The following is a 16,067-nucleotide window of genomic DNA, read 5'->3' as shown; positions in this document are numbered from 1 at the left end:
CCCATAGTGTCCAGGGATGTGTAGATTAGAGGGATGGGTCTGGGTGGGATGCTCTGAGAGTCAGTGTGGATTTGTTGGGTTGAAGGGCCTGTTTCCACACTGTAGGGATTCTATGATCTATGAACTAGCAGCTGGATAAAGTCGCTAACCCATCAGGTGAATAAGCTTCAACAAGTCTGCTTTCAACCAGTAAGATTCCAGAACATGAAATGAGAGAATTTTCCAAGAAATTTGTAAAATTCATTTAAGTTAAAGAAAGCTTAGAGCTGGATTTTCAAAATGATATTCTACTGCTGTGTTTCCGACATGACAATAATGAGTCAGTGTGGCTTTGTGCGTAGGAAATCGTGTCTCACAAACTTGAGTTTTTTTGAAGAGGTGACCAAGAAAATAGATGAAGGTAGAGCGGTAGACATTGCCTCCATGGATTCTGGCAAGGCCTTTGACAAGGTTCCACATGGTATACTGGTTAGTAAGGTTAGATCAGATGGGATCCAGGGAGAGTTCCCAACAGGATACAAAATTGGCTTGAAGGTAGGAGACAGAGGATGGTAGTGGAGGGTCATTGCTCAGACTGGAGGCTTGTGACCAGTGGTGTGCCGGTGCTGGGTCCACTGTTGTTCATCATTCATATAAACAATTTGGGTGAGAATACAGAAGGCATGGTTAGCAAGTTTGTGGATGACACCAAAATTGATGGTATAGTGGACAGTGAAGGTTATCTAAAAGGACAACGGGACATTGATCAACTGGACCAGTGGGCTGAGGAGTAGTAGATGGAGTTTAATTAGATAAACGTGAGGTGTTGCATTTTGATAAGACAAACCAGGGCAGGTCTTGCCCAGTTAATGGTAGGGCCCTGGGGAGTGCTGTCGAACAGATAACAGTACATAGCTCCTTGAAAGTGGCATTACAGGTTGACAAGGTGGTTAAGGCGGCATTTTTTTTCTTTATTCAGCATTTATTGCCCATCCCTAATTGCCCAGAGGGCAGTTGAGAGTCAACCACATTGCTGTGGGTCTGGAGTCACATACAGGCCAGACCAGGTAAGGATGGCAGTTTCCTTCCCTAAAGGACATTAGTGAACCAGATGGGTTTTTCCCGCCAATCGACAATAGATTCATGGTCATCTTTAGACCCTTAATTCCACTATCTGCCGTGGCAGGATTTGAACTGGGTCCCCAGAGGGTTATCTGGTTCTCTGGATTAACAGTCCAGCGATAATACCATTAGGCCATTTGGCACACTTGGCTTCATTGATAAAAGCACCGAGCACAGGAGTTGGGACGTCATGTTGCGGCTGTACGAGCCATTGGTGAGGCCACATTTGGAGACCAATTCTGGTCTCCCTACTACAGGAAGGATGTTATTAAAATAGGCATAAAAAAGATTTACAAGGATGTTACCAAGGCTGGAGGGCTTGAGTTAAAAAGGAAAGGCTGCAACATTTTTTCCTTTGAGCATAGGAAGCGGAGGGGTTTTATAAAATCATGAGGGGCAGGGATAGGCTGAATGATGAAAGTCTTCTCCCCAGAGTAAGGGAGTCCAAACCTAGACAGCATAGATTTAAAGTGAATGGGGTAAGATTTAAAAGGGACCTAAGGGGCAACTTTTTCCTGCAGAAGGTGGTGTGTGTATGGAATAAGCTGCCTGAGGGGGTCGTGGAGGCTGGCACAATTACAACATTTAAAAGACATTTCGACAGGTACATGAATGGGAAAGGCAGGCAAATGGGACTAGATTAATTTAGAATACCTGATCTGCATGGACGAATTGGACCAAAGGGTCTGTTTCCATCTCTATGACTCAATGACTATATTTCAAAAGTATTTTATAAGCTGCAAAGCATTTTGTGACTTCCAGGGACTGTGCAAGATGTTACATAAATGCACACCTGTCTTTAAGACAAAGTAGAACAACACTCCCCACTGGGGAGGGATAGCTTAATGGTAATGTCACCAGGCTAATAATCAAAATACTCAGTCACATATTCTAGAGAAGTTGACATTTCGGGTCCCGACCGGGTCTACTTTCCTGTTCCTCTGATGCTGCCCGGCCTGCTGTGTTCCTCCAGCTCCACACTGTGTTGCCCCTGACTCCGGCATCTGCAGTTCTTGCTATCTCAAAATATTTCAGGGACATGGATTCATACTCCACAACAGCAGATGATGAAATTTGATTCAATATCTGGTTCACTAATACTCTTTAGGGAAAGAAATTTGCCTGGTCTGGCCTATATGCAACCTGTGAACTGTAGCAATGGGGTTGACTCTTAAATTCCCTCCCACGTAAATAGGAATAAGCAATAAATGCTGGCATAGCCAGCAGTGCTGACATCCTACGAATGAATATAAAATTCCATTAAGTGCCAGAATTCCTGCAATTTTATTCTCACTTCTTTTCAGTGTGTCTTTTGAACTTTCAGTGAAGCTGTAAAGTGAGATTTTGTTTCCTGAATCCAACAAAAAGAAATAATGAGGGTTAAATAACATTTCTGAATGTTTGTGTTTCAACAAAGCACACATCACTTAGCACCAGAATACTTAGCTAGTTGTAAGTATACGATAACTTTGCAAACTTACCCGTAATTTTCAATTCGTGAAAAGCAGAGAGCTCGGTTTCCATATAGAATATGATTGTCAGGCCTGAAAAAGATTAAAAATTAATGTAATCAATAATCGACAACTTACCATGGGCTGCAAATTTATTTTCTGATATCTTGGAAGCACTCAACTCCCGTGAGACAAGAAATTATGTGACAATCTGCTGAAAGCAGTTTTTGATTCATTCATGAGATGTGGGCATCATAAATGAGTGTTTATTGCCCATCCCCAATTGCCCTCGAGAAGTAAGTAGCAAGATGCCCTCTTAAACTGCTGCAGTCCTTGAGGTGTATACTTAGTAAAATTAATGTACAGCTAGTGAGGGAGTTCCAGAATATTGATGGCATGACCATATATTTCTGAGGCAGTATGATCCGTAGCTTGGATGGAAAATTACAGGTGGTTGGGAATCCATGCATCTTCTACCCATGTCTGTCTAACCAGTTGGCGTCACAGATTTGAATGGAGCTGATGGAGGAGCTTTGTTGAGTTACTGCAGTACATCAGCTACTGTGCATCAGTGGTGAAGGAAGTGAACGTTGAAGGTGAAGGATGACCAATTTGTCATGGTTTGGAGATTCTGGAGTGTTATTAGAGCTGCATTCATCCAGTGAAGAGGAGAGCATTGTATCACACTCATGATTCACCCTTGTAAAGGGTGAACTGGCACTATGGAGAGAAGAAATGAGTTGCTTTCTGTAGAATTCCTACCCTCTGACCTGTTCTTGTGGCCACAGTATTTGTACAACAAGCCCAGTTCAGTTTCTGGTCGATGGTAACCCTCAGGATGTTGGCAGTGGGGGATTTAATAATGATAGTACCATTGAATGTCAAGGGACAACAGTCAGATTCTCTCTTGTTGGAGATGATTATTGCCTGGCATTTCTGTAGCACAAGTAATACTTGCCTGTTATCAACCCAAGGTTGGATGTTGTCTCAGTCTTGCTGCATTTGGAGGTGGACTACTTTACTACCTTAGGCGTTGCATGCTGATTAGCTTTAGCAATTTAAAAAAAATATATGAAAGAGGAGATCAAATGGTAATCAATCCTCTGCATGATGCATGCATCAGCCACTGCAACAAATTAAAACACTGATAGCTCAAAACAGAATTTAGATGAACTTGTGCTCTGTGTTCTTATAACTGAGTGGTTGAACCTTTACATCTTCATAATTGTAAAGCTTAAGATCTTCCCAGTTGCTAATTAACAATAAAAAGGCTCTTGTTCAATCACTTAGAACAAAACTGCCTACAAAGCATCCTACAATACAAATATCAATCTGTACAACTGAACACACAATGTTCCATATTCTCATTCAAGTACCTTAAATCAATTGCCTTGGAGTACCAGCTTACTGCAGCTTCATAGTTTTCATTTTTAAATTCTTCATTGCCTCTTTTTCTATATTCTTCACTCTTCTGAAATGATAAAAAGAGAATTGAGATTCTAAAATATGTTACCGACTGTTTTTATGCAAATATAACATAGATTCCTACAAAATCGCAGGCATATCTCTTACTTGCATAAACCACTGATCTAATGCCTCTGATTTACTTGAAGGTAGCAACAGAAATGCAATGTTTAATGTATTACCAGCAGCTATAGAAGTACAAACTATGGGAAATCTAGAATTGCATCTCCGCAAAGTTTTTAATGAGTTCCTGCCCACTTTTCCAGGAAAATAAGTTTGATAAATGTTGAAAATGGATAGTAGTCTATGTAGCTTATTAAATAATCAGGGTATTTTGTTTTTTTCTTTTTCTTATAAAAGCCATTTTAAGTTTACCCCAATATATTTTATCTGGGATTACATATAAAACAGGATGCATTTCAAGAAATTTATCAACACAAGTTGCAGAAAAGGGATTTGAAATGATGTTCATAAACTCTTGCAGTTCTGAGGAAGGGTCACCAGACGCAAAACGTTAACCCTGTTTTCTCCTTCACAGATGCTGCCAGACCTGCTGAGCTTTTCCAGCAACTTTGTTTTTGTTCCTTTCATAGACTTTGAGCTTTGTCTGCTTCTTAATCTACTTGAACATGACGCCAAAGTCTACATACAGCTCTCCATTTTGGAAGAATAAAAATGTTACATTTATATAGTATTTTCAAACTTCCCAAGCACTTTACAACCAATTAAGATCTTCTGAAGTGAAGTTGCTGCAGTAATATAAGAAATGTGGCAGCCAATTTGCATGTAGAAAACTCTCATAAAATCAATGAAATAATGACTCGATAATTGCATTTGCGACATTGATTGAGGGGTATATTTTGGGTAGAAGATAAAAATATAGAATGCAGGAGCAGGATTAGACCATTCAGCCATTCCGGCCTGCTCCTGTATTCTATATGATCATGGCTGACCATCTAATTCTGTAGCCCTGTTCCCACTTTCTCCCCATATCCTTTGATCCCTTTAGCCCCAAGATCATTTTTGAAAGTTTCCAATGTTTTGGTTTTCTGTGGCAGAGAATTTCACAGGCTCATCACGGTCTGAATGAAGAAATTTCACCTTACCTCCGTCCATAAAACCTTTTTCTCTTCAGATTTACCCTTTAGACTGTGACCCCGGTTCCGACTCCCCGGTCATCAGGAACATCCTTTCTGTATCTACTCTGTATAATCCTGTTAGAATTGTACAAGTTTCTACGAGATCCCCCTTCATTCTTCCAGACTCCTGTGAATATAGTCCTAACTAATCCAGTTTCTCCCCGTACGTCAATCCTGACAGACCAGGAATGAGTTTGGTAAACCTTTGCACTTACTTAATAGCCAGAACATCCTTCCTCAGATAAAGAGACCATAACTACACACCACGCTCCAGATGTCATCCTATAATGCAGCGTACAGTTGCAACAAGACATCCCTGCTCCTTTACTCGAATCCTTTTGCTATGAAGATCAACAAATCATTTATCTTCTTCATTGCTTACTTTAGTGACTGATGTACAGGTAGTTCTCCTATAACATTATAGTTGCGTTCTTGTGTGACCTTGCGCTATATAAAATCACGTTATAGGGAAATTATTACAGAAAATCGCTATACCTGTACAGCAGAAAGTTTGCATTATCTAAACCACTATTTATCAATCACGTTTTGGAGAACCACCTGTACAAGGATACTGAGGTCTTGTTGCAGCTCAACCTTTCTCAATCTACCTCCATTCAGAAAATAACCTACCTGCCTGTTTTTGCTACCAAAGTGGATAACCTCACATTTATTCCGATTCTACTGCATTTGCTATGCATTTGCCAACTTACTTAATTGTCTACACTGAACAGAAGCTTCTATACATCTTCCTAACAGAATAGCTTTGCAACCAGCTTTTCTCATCTGCAATGTACAGTTTCCTCATCTAAACTGTTAACAAATATTGTAAATAGCACTGATCCCTATGGTATCCTACTAGTCACTGCCTGCTATTTGGAAAAAGGCCTGTTTATTCCTATTCCTGTCTGCCAACCAGCTCTCAATCCATTTCAGTACACAACCTCCAATCCCATACTAATCTCTTATGTGGAACTTATGAAAGCCTTCTCACACCAAGATAACTCCACTACTCACTACTCTTCTTCAAAGCGTTTAATGGGATAGTAGATAAAATAATCTGTCTGACAAACAGCACTTTATAACACTTAGTAGCTATATGAGAACTTGAAAGGAGGGCTAAAATTCTATACATTATCTAAATCTCTTCGTAAGAGATTTACATTGCTTTGTAACCGCCCATAAATCATTATTTCAGAACTGCAGTAAGCCATTTTCCCCTTCCAGTGTGTTCTATCACTCAACAAGATTATACTTTAGTAGTAACTTAATTCTATACTTATACCATTGCCCCATATCTCTTAATAATTTTGTTCATAAACCTTTAAAAATTTTGGCTGACAAAAATCTATTCCTGCCCTTTAATCTACAATTAAAAATATTTATTACTTTAAGCAGTTTGAACAGTAGTCTTTTTTCTATGTAATGAGAAAGAAATGACCCAATCCCAATGTTAAGAATTTTGATGAAAATGAATATTAGGCTTCATAGCAATTGTCAAGAGAAGTGAGGTAACATCAATACTGGAAGGAAACATTCAAATATACTTCAGCTGAAAATTCTTTAGTTCAACTTGCAGCAGCACAAAATCCTGCAGAATTCTTTTCTCTCTTTCTACATACCTGATCGTCTTCTTTTGGCACTAAATTAAGAATATTTTCACCACCTAAGATCATCTTCACAAAATATGCATCTGCAAGAAAAAAAGGAGTTGAAAATAAACATAGTTCATTCACAATTTGCACAAAGTTTGATTTCTGTCAGTCCAATTAGTGACACAAACAAATAGCTGAGATCTGTAGACCTTAAGATCCCAAGCTTGCTTTGGAATCAATGTTGAGTTGGTTCATTTTGCAGATTGGACAGTAGGGACATCTTGCCGCAATGTCCCTGAAAAAGCTCTCTCATCCACTACTCATTTTCCCTCTATTAAAACAATTTTACACACGTGGGTCTGCACTCAGCTACAGTCCCTCCAACATGAAATACCTGCTGCATAGGCTCACATTTAAGTGGCCACGAAGGCAAGATATGAGGGCAGGCTTGACACATATGGGACAATGCCCTCGCAAGAATTGAAACTTTCAAGAAAAGGATGAGAAAGGGCATAGAAAATTGGAGACAAATAAAGGAACTCAAACTTTAAATTAAGGCAGGTTTCAAAGTAAGTCACAGGTTGCTTTCACAGACAAACACTAGAGGAGAAATGCTCCTCAATACTTATAGTAAGTTCCTAATTTTAGCTGGAGCAGATACGCAACAGAGGTCAGGTAGTTACCTCATTTGATGGGCTGGGGCTAGAAGATACATTTATGAGTGAAGCTGCTTTGGAATAGTACTGAAAAGTAATGACTAGCTGTTATATAGCTGATGTGTATTATGTTGCAAAGTCATACAATGATGCATATCACAAAAGACATGTGAACATATCCAAACTAAAATTAGAATGGAGAGAAGAGAGACAGCTAGAGAATAAACAGTGTGAGAGGTCAACAAATAAAGGCATGAGAACCAGCAGCTAGCCATTGAGGGCATAGAGTGCGCATGAAGATAAATGGAGAAGTCAACAGAAAAATTCCAGAAAACCAGGGGGTCATTGAAGGTGCAAGTTGCAGTCAGAGCGAGAGCAGAAAGCAGATGTATCAAGTGCAAAGGTTAGCTGGGGAAAGAGTTGGTCTATTAGTGATGCAAAGGAAACCTTCACATATCAGCAAAGGACACAGCTGAAGCACTAAATTATGACACCGCATCCCTGCCAAAGGGACTGGATGATCCGAGTGTTACAGTTAAAGAAACAAGGGAAGATAATGAACAAGGCAGTACTGTAAGAAAAAAGGTATCAAAAGACGAGCAATAGTGAAAGTTGGTGATTCATCTGGTCTGGATGGAATACATGTTTCATTGCTCACCAGGTTCTTAATTAGTAAGGGGTCAGGGGTTATGGAGAGAAAGCAGAAGAATGGGGTTGAGAAACATCAGCCATGATCGAATGGTGGAGCTGATTCGATGGGACAAATGGGCTAATTCTACTCCTACATTTTATGGTCTTATGGTTTTTATGCATGTGCACAGCCAGCGACTATAGGTTTGCTAATGTTTCTCAACATAACAATTCAAGAAATGGGAAAGAATGAACCAGGAAGCTCCAGATCAGTCAGTGCAATAGTACTGATGAGCAATTTATCAGGAGCTTGATCAGTGACAAAATAACATTACAATTGGAAAAGCATGAGTTAAACAAGGAAAGCCAGTTCAGATTTATAAAAGGCAAATTATGTCTGACTACTTGATTTAATTCTTTTGATGAAATAGTTAAAGAGAAGATTTTGGCATCCAACCATCATCCATATTACAGGGAATAGCTTGGGTGAGTGGAAGCTTGTAAGCTGTGCTATTTTACACCTCCTCTTCCCCTCTCCAGCCAAAAAACACACCTTGCAGAGGTCTGGAATATCTAATCCTGTTAATCTTCCAATTTTTACTATCATAATCAAGATGAAGGAAGCATTATTATAGCAGATGACTTGAAACATAGCAACATATTAGTGGTTAGGTGTGATGAAGCACATTTTTCTGGTATCCATTTGTTCTGTGTAAGCCAGAAAGCTGTGAAAATTATGACATGCAGGGGGTTAAATCGGAAGGCTTCCTATTCCATATTTGACCTGATGCCATGAGATTTTGTAACTTCCATAGTCAATGTTGAAGACCCCTTCAGCAGCTTCCGACTGAACATACACCACTGTGCATCTATCTCTGTTGGGTCCAATCTGCTGGTGGGACAGAACATATCCAGATGTTGTAAGGTTTGATTCCATTGGTATGACTATGTCGGCTTGTTGTCAGAGTTATCCCAATTTTGGTACTGGCCCCAGATGTTAGTATGGAAAACTTTGTAGGGTCAACAAAGGCTGTATTTGCCATTTCAACTTCCATTGCCTTAGTTGATGCCAGGTGGTCCATCTAGTTTTATTCCTTATTTATCTTTCTAGCTGTTCACAGAACACCATTTCAGAGGGCAACTGCCCAGACTTCAGGTTGGTGTCACTCAAGGCAAGATATTAGGTTTTTATGACAATCATCATCATTAGGCTTTTAATTCCAGATTTTTACCAATTTCAAACACAACCATCTGCCACAGGTGGATTCAAACCCAGGTCCCCTTTACATTTCCTGGGTCCCTGCATTTCTTGCCCAGTCACAATACCACAAAGCAATCGCCATCGCATCAACTGGCACATAGGCTTTCAACTTGGGTATCTTTAAGAGGAGGCAATGGCCTAGTGGTATTATCGCTGGAGTGTTAATCCACAGACCCAGGTAACGCTCTGGGGACCTGGGTTCAAATCCCGCCATGGCAGATGGTGGAACTTGAATTCAATAAATATCTGGAATTAAGAATCTAAAGATGACTGTGTATCCATTGCCGATTGTTGGGAAGAACCATCTGGTTCACTAGTGTCCTTTAGGGAAGGAAATGGCCATCCTTACCTGGTATGACATACATGTGACTCCACACCCACAGCAATGTGGTTCGCTTTTAACTTCCCTCTGGGCAATTAGGGATGGGCAATAAATGCTGCCTAGCCAGCAACACCCATATCACATGAATGAAGAAAGAAAAATATCTCCTTTTGTGTTTTACTGTTCTGAGACTACTTACACTGAAAGCAGATAATCGCAATAGCTGACATCCGTGATCGTTTTGTTCCAGAGTTCACTTCACCACGCAGACTATTAAATTCTCCTGTCTTTTCTATCATATCAATGACACCATCGAGGTCACAATTAATCTGTGTAAAGGAAATGAAAAGACTTGCAGAAACTACATTTTTTCTGCCCATCTTCAGCATCAGGCAAACAAATATTGTGAAATTAAATGACATTAATTAGTGTCATATAAAAATAGAAAATGCTGGAAATACTCAACAGAATCTGGTGAGTGTCAGAGTTAATGGTCAATACACACATACACAGGCACTGAATGCTACCTCCTTCTTATTTGTTCCAGACTAAGAAGGCTCGAGGGTAACATTCCTTTCAGAGGTCAAATCAGGCCCCTCTTTGGGAATTTGAAGGTATTTAACAAGATGTAAGTGTCACACCACTGCCAAGAAAAACCTGCTGGGTAGGCCCTAGAATGTGAGGGCCCTCCATGTTGCGCCCTCTTTCTATTCTTCACTGGGGCCTTCAATAATCCTGCTCGACTCACAGGTTGCAGAGGCTTCAGCGTCAGCCCACGTCAAGCAGGCCACAATGCAAAAACTGACTGGTGTCCACTGGTCCCAGAGTCCGGCTAATTCTGGACAGCGGTCAGCCTCTGACACCTGCTCTCCAGCAGGATTTCTGAGAGAGGGGAATAGGGGGGAAGAAATGATCATCAAAGGCAGGGAGAATGCTCAAAAAGGTTGGCGTCTGATTGTGATTATACCCCTTCTGGATGCCTGAAAACAGCTGGTACAGGGTTGCCGCCAACTCTCCATTGGTAGATGGGCTCCCCACCATTTTCACAAAGGTTTTCAATAATTTGCAAGTCTTCAAGTTTGAGTTGATATATAATATTTGGACATTTCAGACAACAGTGATTCTCAACCTGTTGTCCATGAGGGTCTTCCAGGGAACATGTGGAATAGTCACAGGCAAGGTCATATGGCAGACCACGCCAGGACCTTTATTCTATTACATAACCAAACCAGCTACGTGCGTGGCATGAGCCAACCGAGCATGAGCTATAACATTAATCAAGCAAGATTAATGTTATTATTAGAGTGCATAACTTTGCAAAATTGGATTTCCAACACTCGAAGGACTGCAAACAAGGAGGAAGAACTGACTGAACATGGAGCCAGCCCACTTCAAAAGGCTGAAGTTGACCATTTTGGAAGCAGATTTCGTCCTACTGAAGCCTCACCAATTGATTTGCCATGCTTCCTATTAATTCTGCTGAGGATTTTTCCAATGCAAAGCAAAACATGAGAGACATGGGACTGGTAGGCACTCTGCTGTGTGTCTTTTGGCTACAGAAGTTTCAGAACCATTACCATTGAGGTTGTTTTGTAGATAGCAATTTATGAAGTACACAGAAATGCTCAAAGACAGGAAAGCTTACTGTCTCCATTCCCTTAGCAAATATTTTACATCTGGACATCTGTTAAAATTCTACTTTGGACACCAAGACTGCACCTTGAAGATAGGTCAAAAATTCACCCAATAAAGATTCTATTTCTTTACTATTCAGCAGTTTGATTTAGGTCAAATGACGTGACTTAATAACGCGATTTAAGTTCTTTGCAAATAACTACATGCAAGTTATTAATTGCTCCAAGAAGTCAATTATCTACGCACTTTACTCACCTTATGCACTTTATCCCATAAATCTAATAAACAGGGTAGAAATGCTGTAGAATGCTGCAAAAGAAAATTTAAAACATAATCAAGTTTCTCAAATTTACTTGTAGTGGATTTTTAAAACTTCAGCAATGTTCCAGTACAGATAAAAGTACAATCTCCTGTAGATGAATTGTTGGTCTTGGCAGTAAAGCAGTGCCCTACTCACTGAAACAGGTGGAGAGCTCGAGTCTGATTAGAAATTTGAACATAATCTTGGCTGCCACTTTAATGGATTACTGTGTGAGTGCTCCACAATTATTAGTGTTATCTTTTGGATCATATTTAAACTGATAACTTGTAAGTTCTCAAAGGGACACATTAAAGATCTAACAGTACAATTTTAAGAGCTGTACGAAAAGGCCGAGCAAGCCTCTTGGTTCGAGGGCATTTGAGGATTAGCAATAAAAGCTATTCTTCCCTGTAATGCATATGTCCTATCAAAGAACAACAAAAAAAAAAATCGAAGGCGCTTGTAGCGTCTTGGCCAACAATTACAATCCTCTCAGTACTAAACTAAAATTATCTGGTCATTTGTCATTTTGCTGTGTGTTGGACCTGGCTGTCCATTAACCAACTAACACATTGCATACACTTAAACATTACTAAAATCACTATGAAACACCATATACAAGCCCATGATTTTGTTTTATTGGAATGCAATTCTAATTTTTCCCCTCATTCCAGAAGTAACACACGTTGCTGGGAAAGTGTCAAGAGGTAAAGTTCTCCAGAATATTCCTTACAGCATTTTGTCATTATATTCTTCTTAGAGAGATAACAACCAACAATAGACGGGCATCACAGGCAAGATTCTTTTTCTAATGAACAGAAACTCATCAAAATAAATCACCAGACATCAGTTGACGAAATTAGGGGCAATGTCTTTCCTCTCTGCAGAAGAAATTTCATGCCTGATTGCGGCAGCATCAATTAAAAAAAATACCCTTGGGATGTTGGCAAATTGGATACAGAATTGGCTGAATAGCAGAAAACAGAAAGTGATGGTCGAGGCATGTCTTTGTGATCTGAAGGCTGTGTCCACCGGAGTTCCTCAGCAACTGTTGGGCCTTTGATGTTTGTGGTACATGTAGACTTGAACGAGGGAGGGTTGATCAGTAAGTTCACATTCACAGATGATACAAAAATTAGTGAGGTGGTACATATTGAAGAGGATAGCCTCAGATTATAATAGGATACAATTAGGCTGGTCAGATGGGATTATCAGTGGCAAATGGAATTCAATCCTGATACATTGGAGGTGATGCAATTGGACAGGACAAGCAAGGCAAGAGAATACATGATGGATGGTAGGACCCTAAGAAGCACCAAGAAGCAGAGGGACCTTTGTGCGCACGTCCACCAATCTCTTAAGGTAGTGGGGCAGGTAGATAAAGTAGTTGAGAATGCATGCGGGACACTTACCTTTATTAGTAGAGGCATAGAGTTTACAAGTATGGAGTTTAAGAACAAGGTGGTGATGCTGGAATAGCGTAAAATGTTGTTTGGGCCATAGCTAGAATGTTATGTGCAGTTCTGGAATCCACATTATCAGAGGGATGTGATGCATTGCAGAGGGTGCAGAGAGATTTTCCAGAATTCTGTCTGGACTGGAGAGTTTTAGATAAGACAAGAGATTGGATAGACAGGGGTAGTTTTCCTAGGAGTAGAGGAGACCAAGACAGAACATGATTGAGATGTTCAAAATTGTGTGGTATAAGACAGGGGAGATGGGAAGAAACATTTTCCCTTGGTGAGTGGATCAGTGACCAAATACATTTCAGGTAAGGTTGTGGTGGTTTAGTGGGGATGTGAGTAAAGATTTTTTTCACCCAGAGGATGGTGGGAATCTGGAACTCACTGACTGAAAGAGTGGTAGAGGCAGAAACCCTTATAAAATTTTAGAAGTATTTAGATATAGAGTCATACAGTTAAATAGCATGAAACAGACCCTCTGGTCCAAATCATCCATGTCAACTAAGTTTCCCAAACTAATTTGTCCCATTTACCTGCACTTGACTCATATCCTCCTAAACTTTTCCTATTCATGTACCTATTTAAATGTCTCTTCAAAGTCGTAACTGTACCTGCATCTACCACTTCCTCTGGCAGATCATTCCACATACAAACCATCCTGTGCAAAAACATTGCCCTCAGGACTCTTTTAAATCTTTCACCTCTCCCCTTAAAATTTTAACTCCCAACTCAAGAGAACAGACTTTGCTATTCACCTTATCTATGCCCTTTACGATTTTATAAACCTCTATAAGGTCACACCTCAAACCTCCTATGCTCCAATGAAAAAAGGTCCCAGCTTATCCAGCCTTCCCTTAGAACTCAAACCCTCCAGTCCCAGCAATATCCTCGTAAATCTTTTCTGCACCCTCTCCACTTTAATAATATCCTTCCTATAGCACGCTGACCAGAACTGTACACTTGTGATACCAAAGCAGGCATAGCTACAGGCCAAATGCTGGAATATAGGATTAGAACAACTAGGTTCTTGTTTTTGACTTGTGCAAACTCAGTGAGCTGAAAGGCCTGCTGCAGACCTTTGTGACTCTGTGTTGACATTCCAGCCAAGGCTAGCAATTGCATTTCAGAGCACAATCAACTGTAAGTGCTGTAGAACTGGAGTCAGACAAAGACAAAACCAGGCAACAAGGGCATACCTGGTCCTTTAGGTTCTCTTTTACAACCACCATGAGGGCTCACTCTTATTGCAATCACCGTTAACATTGTAAATTTCTTTCAAATTGAATTCAAGTAACTAAGACCAGATTAATTAGCATAAACGTCACAAAGGAAAATAGCCATGATATTACATTAAAATTCCTGCTGCAAGGATCATGATGATTTTGCACATTTTTGACGTCACTTGTCCCACCTGGCTCCATTTTGTTCCTTGATAAACCCTTTTCCACTGACTCCCCAGAAACCAACATTTACTGGTTCAAAAATCCCAGAACCATAAACAATTCTGTTTCTAATTACTGGTTCATCTTTAGTCAACAGACAAAATATTTTCAACAGGAAAATTCCCAAAAATGTAAATTAAAAAATGTACTTACGTGATGTTTCCCTATTGCCTCAATCACTGTTTCCAGAAGCTCAATATTTTGTAGCTTTACCACATTCATTTCAAAGACATCATAATTCCTGGAAAAAATGCAAATTAAACATTGAAGCTTCTGCATTTTTTACCCATAATTTTTAATTTTCAAATGCTGTCTGAATATTTGCCAATCACTTGTTAAAATAAAAAAAGTAGAACATTTTTATGAATTCCAGTCACCCAAATTCCTTCCTAAGCACCTTATTACTCATAGCAAGGGATGACTATGGAATAAAGTTTAAAGTTTCGCAAACATGCCGTATCTGACTTTTGAAGAACCATTAGCATGATTTGTTTTATTCTCAGCTAAATTGTCACTTCCGTCTAGGATGATGAAAGGAATTAGTACTAAATTTGGGTCAACACAGACAGTAATCTGGTAATTTCATGTCACTTACAAGTACAGTTAAATGTGGAGACTTTCATTCCAGTCATCCAGAATGATGCAAACCAAAATTCTGGATATCAATTCAAGTCACAAATTATTTAACATCAAGGATAAGAACCTAATCAAGGTAAACAAAGTTAGCACTACATGGTTAATAGACACACTGTTGCATAGGAACATAGCAACAGCAGTAAGCTATTCAACCTCTCAAGCCTATTCTGCCATCCACTGCCAGAAGTCACACAACACCAGGTTATAGTCCAACAGGTTTACTTGAAATCACAAGTTTTCGGAGCACAGCCCCTTCATCAGGTGAAGTGAGAGAGAAGAGCACACAGTTGCAGAATTTACAGGCAGACAGATCAAGAGCAGACAGACCAAAAGATCATACAACTGGCATGAGTGGAGTGTTGAACATTAAGTCTCTGCAGGTGACCAAGAGTGTTAGACGGTGTGAGTAAACTGTCAGTAGCTGAATAACAAGCGAAGGGATGACATTGAATCCGATTAAATGAGGCAGAGAGATAATTACAAAAAATTAAAAATAAGGTGGTGCTGGAGACGAACTAAATGACAGGAATAACATGATATGTATAAGAGTCACATACCGAAGGTCTGACCAAAGTAATAAGTAATCCAAAACCGTACAAACTAAGGTAGAGAGATCATAATTTATCAAGGTGATGGTGTCAAAACAGGAGAGTAAGGAAAGTTTTACATATAGACAACAGTATGGTGGGGTCGCATGTAGCATGACATGAACCTAAGATCATGGTTGAGGCCATCTTCATGAGTATGGAACCTGGCTATCAGTTTCTGCTTGGCAATTTTGCATTGTTGTGTATCTCGAAGGTCGCCTTGGAAGACGCTTACCCAAAGATTGGAAGCTGAATGTCCTTGACCGCTGAAGTGTTCCTCGACCAAGAGGGAACATTCCTGTTTGGTGATTGTTGCGCAATGTCCATTCATCCATTGTCGCAGTGTCTGCATGGTCTCGTCAACTTACCATGCCTCGGGGCAACCTT

The 16,067-nt window shown here is 39.9% G+C and overlaps 1 protein-coding gene across 1 annotated transcript in view; it reads right to left on the bottom strand.

Moving 5' to 3' along the window:
* Positions 1–16,067, bottom strand: part of LOC109934963 (E3 ubiquitin-protein ligase TTC3) — an 88,237-nt gene that overhangs the window by 53,438 nt on the left and 18,732 nt on the right. Inside the window, exons 5-10 of the mRNA XM_048602915.1 lie at positions 14,611–14,698; positions 11,507–11,560; positions 9,816–9,945; positions 6,775–6,845; positions 3,929–4,023; positions 2,583–2,645 (exon numbers count right to left, since the gene is read on the bottom strand). Coding sequence (XP_048458872.1) covers positions 2,583–2,645; positions 3,929–4,023; positions 6,775–6,845; positions 9,816–9,945; positions 11,507–11,560; positions 14,611–14,698 — 501 coding nt within the window. The remainder of the gene's footprint in view (positions 1–2,582; positions 2,646–3,928; positions 4,024–6,774; positions 6,846–9,815; positions 9,946–11,506; positions 11,561–14,610; positions 14,699–16,067) is intronic.

The sequence above is a fragment of the Rhincodon typus genome, chromosome 11 (assembly GCF_021869965.1).
Source record: "Rhincodon typus isolate 14 chromosome 11, sRhiTyp1.1, whole genome shotgun sequence".
Lineage (NCBI taxonomy): Eukaryota > Metazoa > Chordata > Chondrichthyes > Orectolobiformes > Rhincodontidae > Rhincodon > Rhincodon typus.
This window is presented reverse-complemented; position numbering and strand designations above follow the sequence as displayed.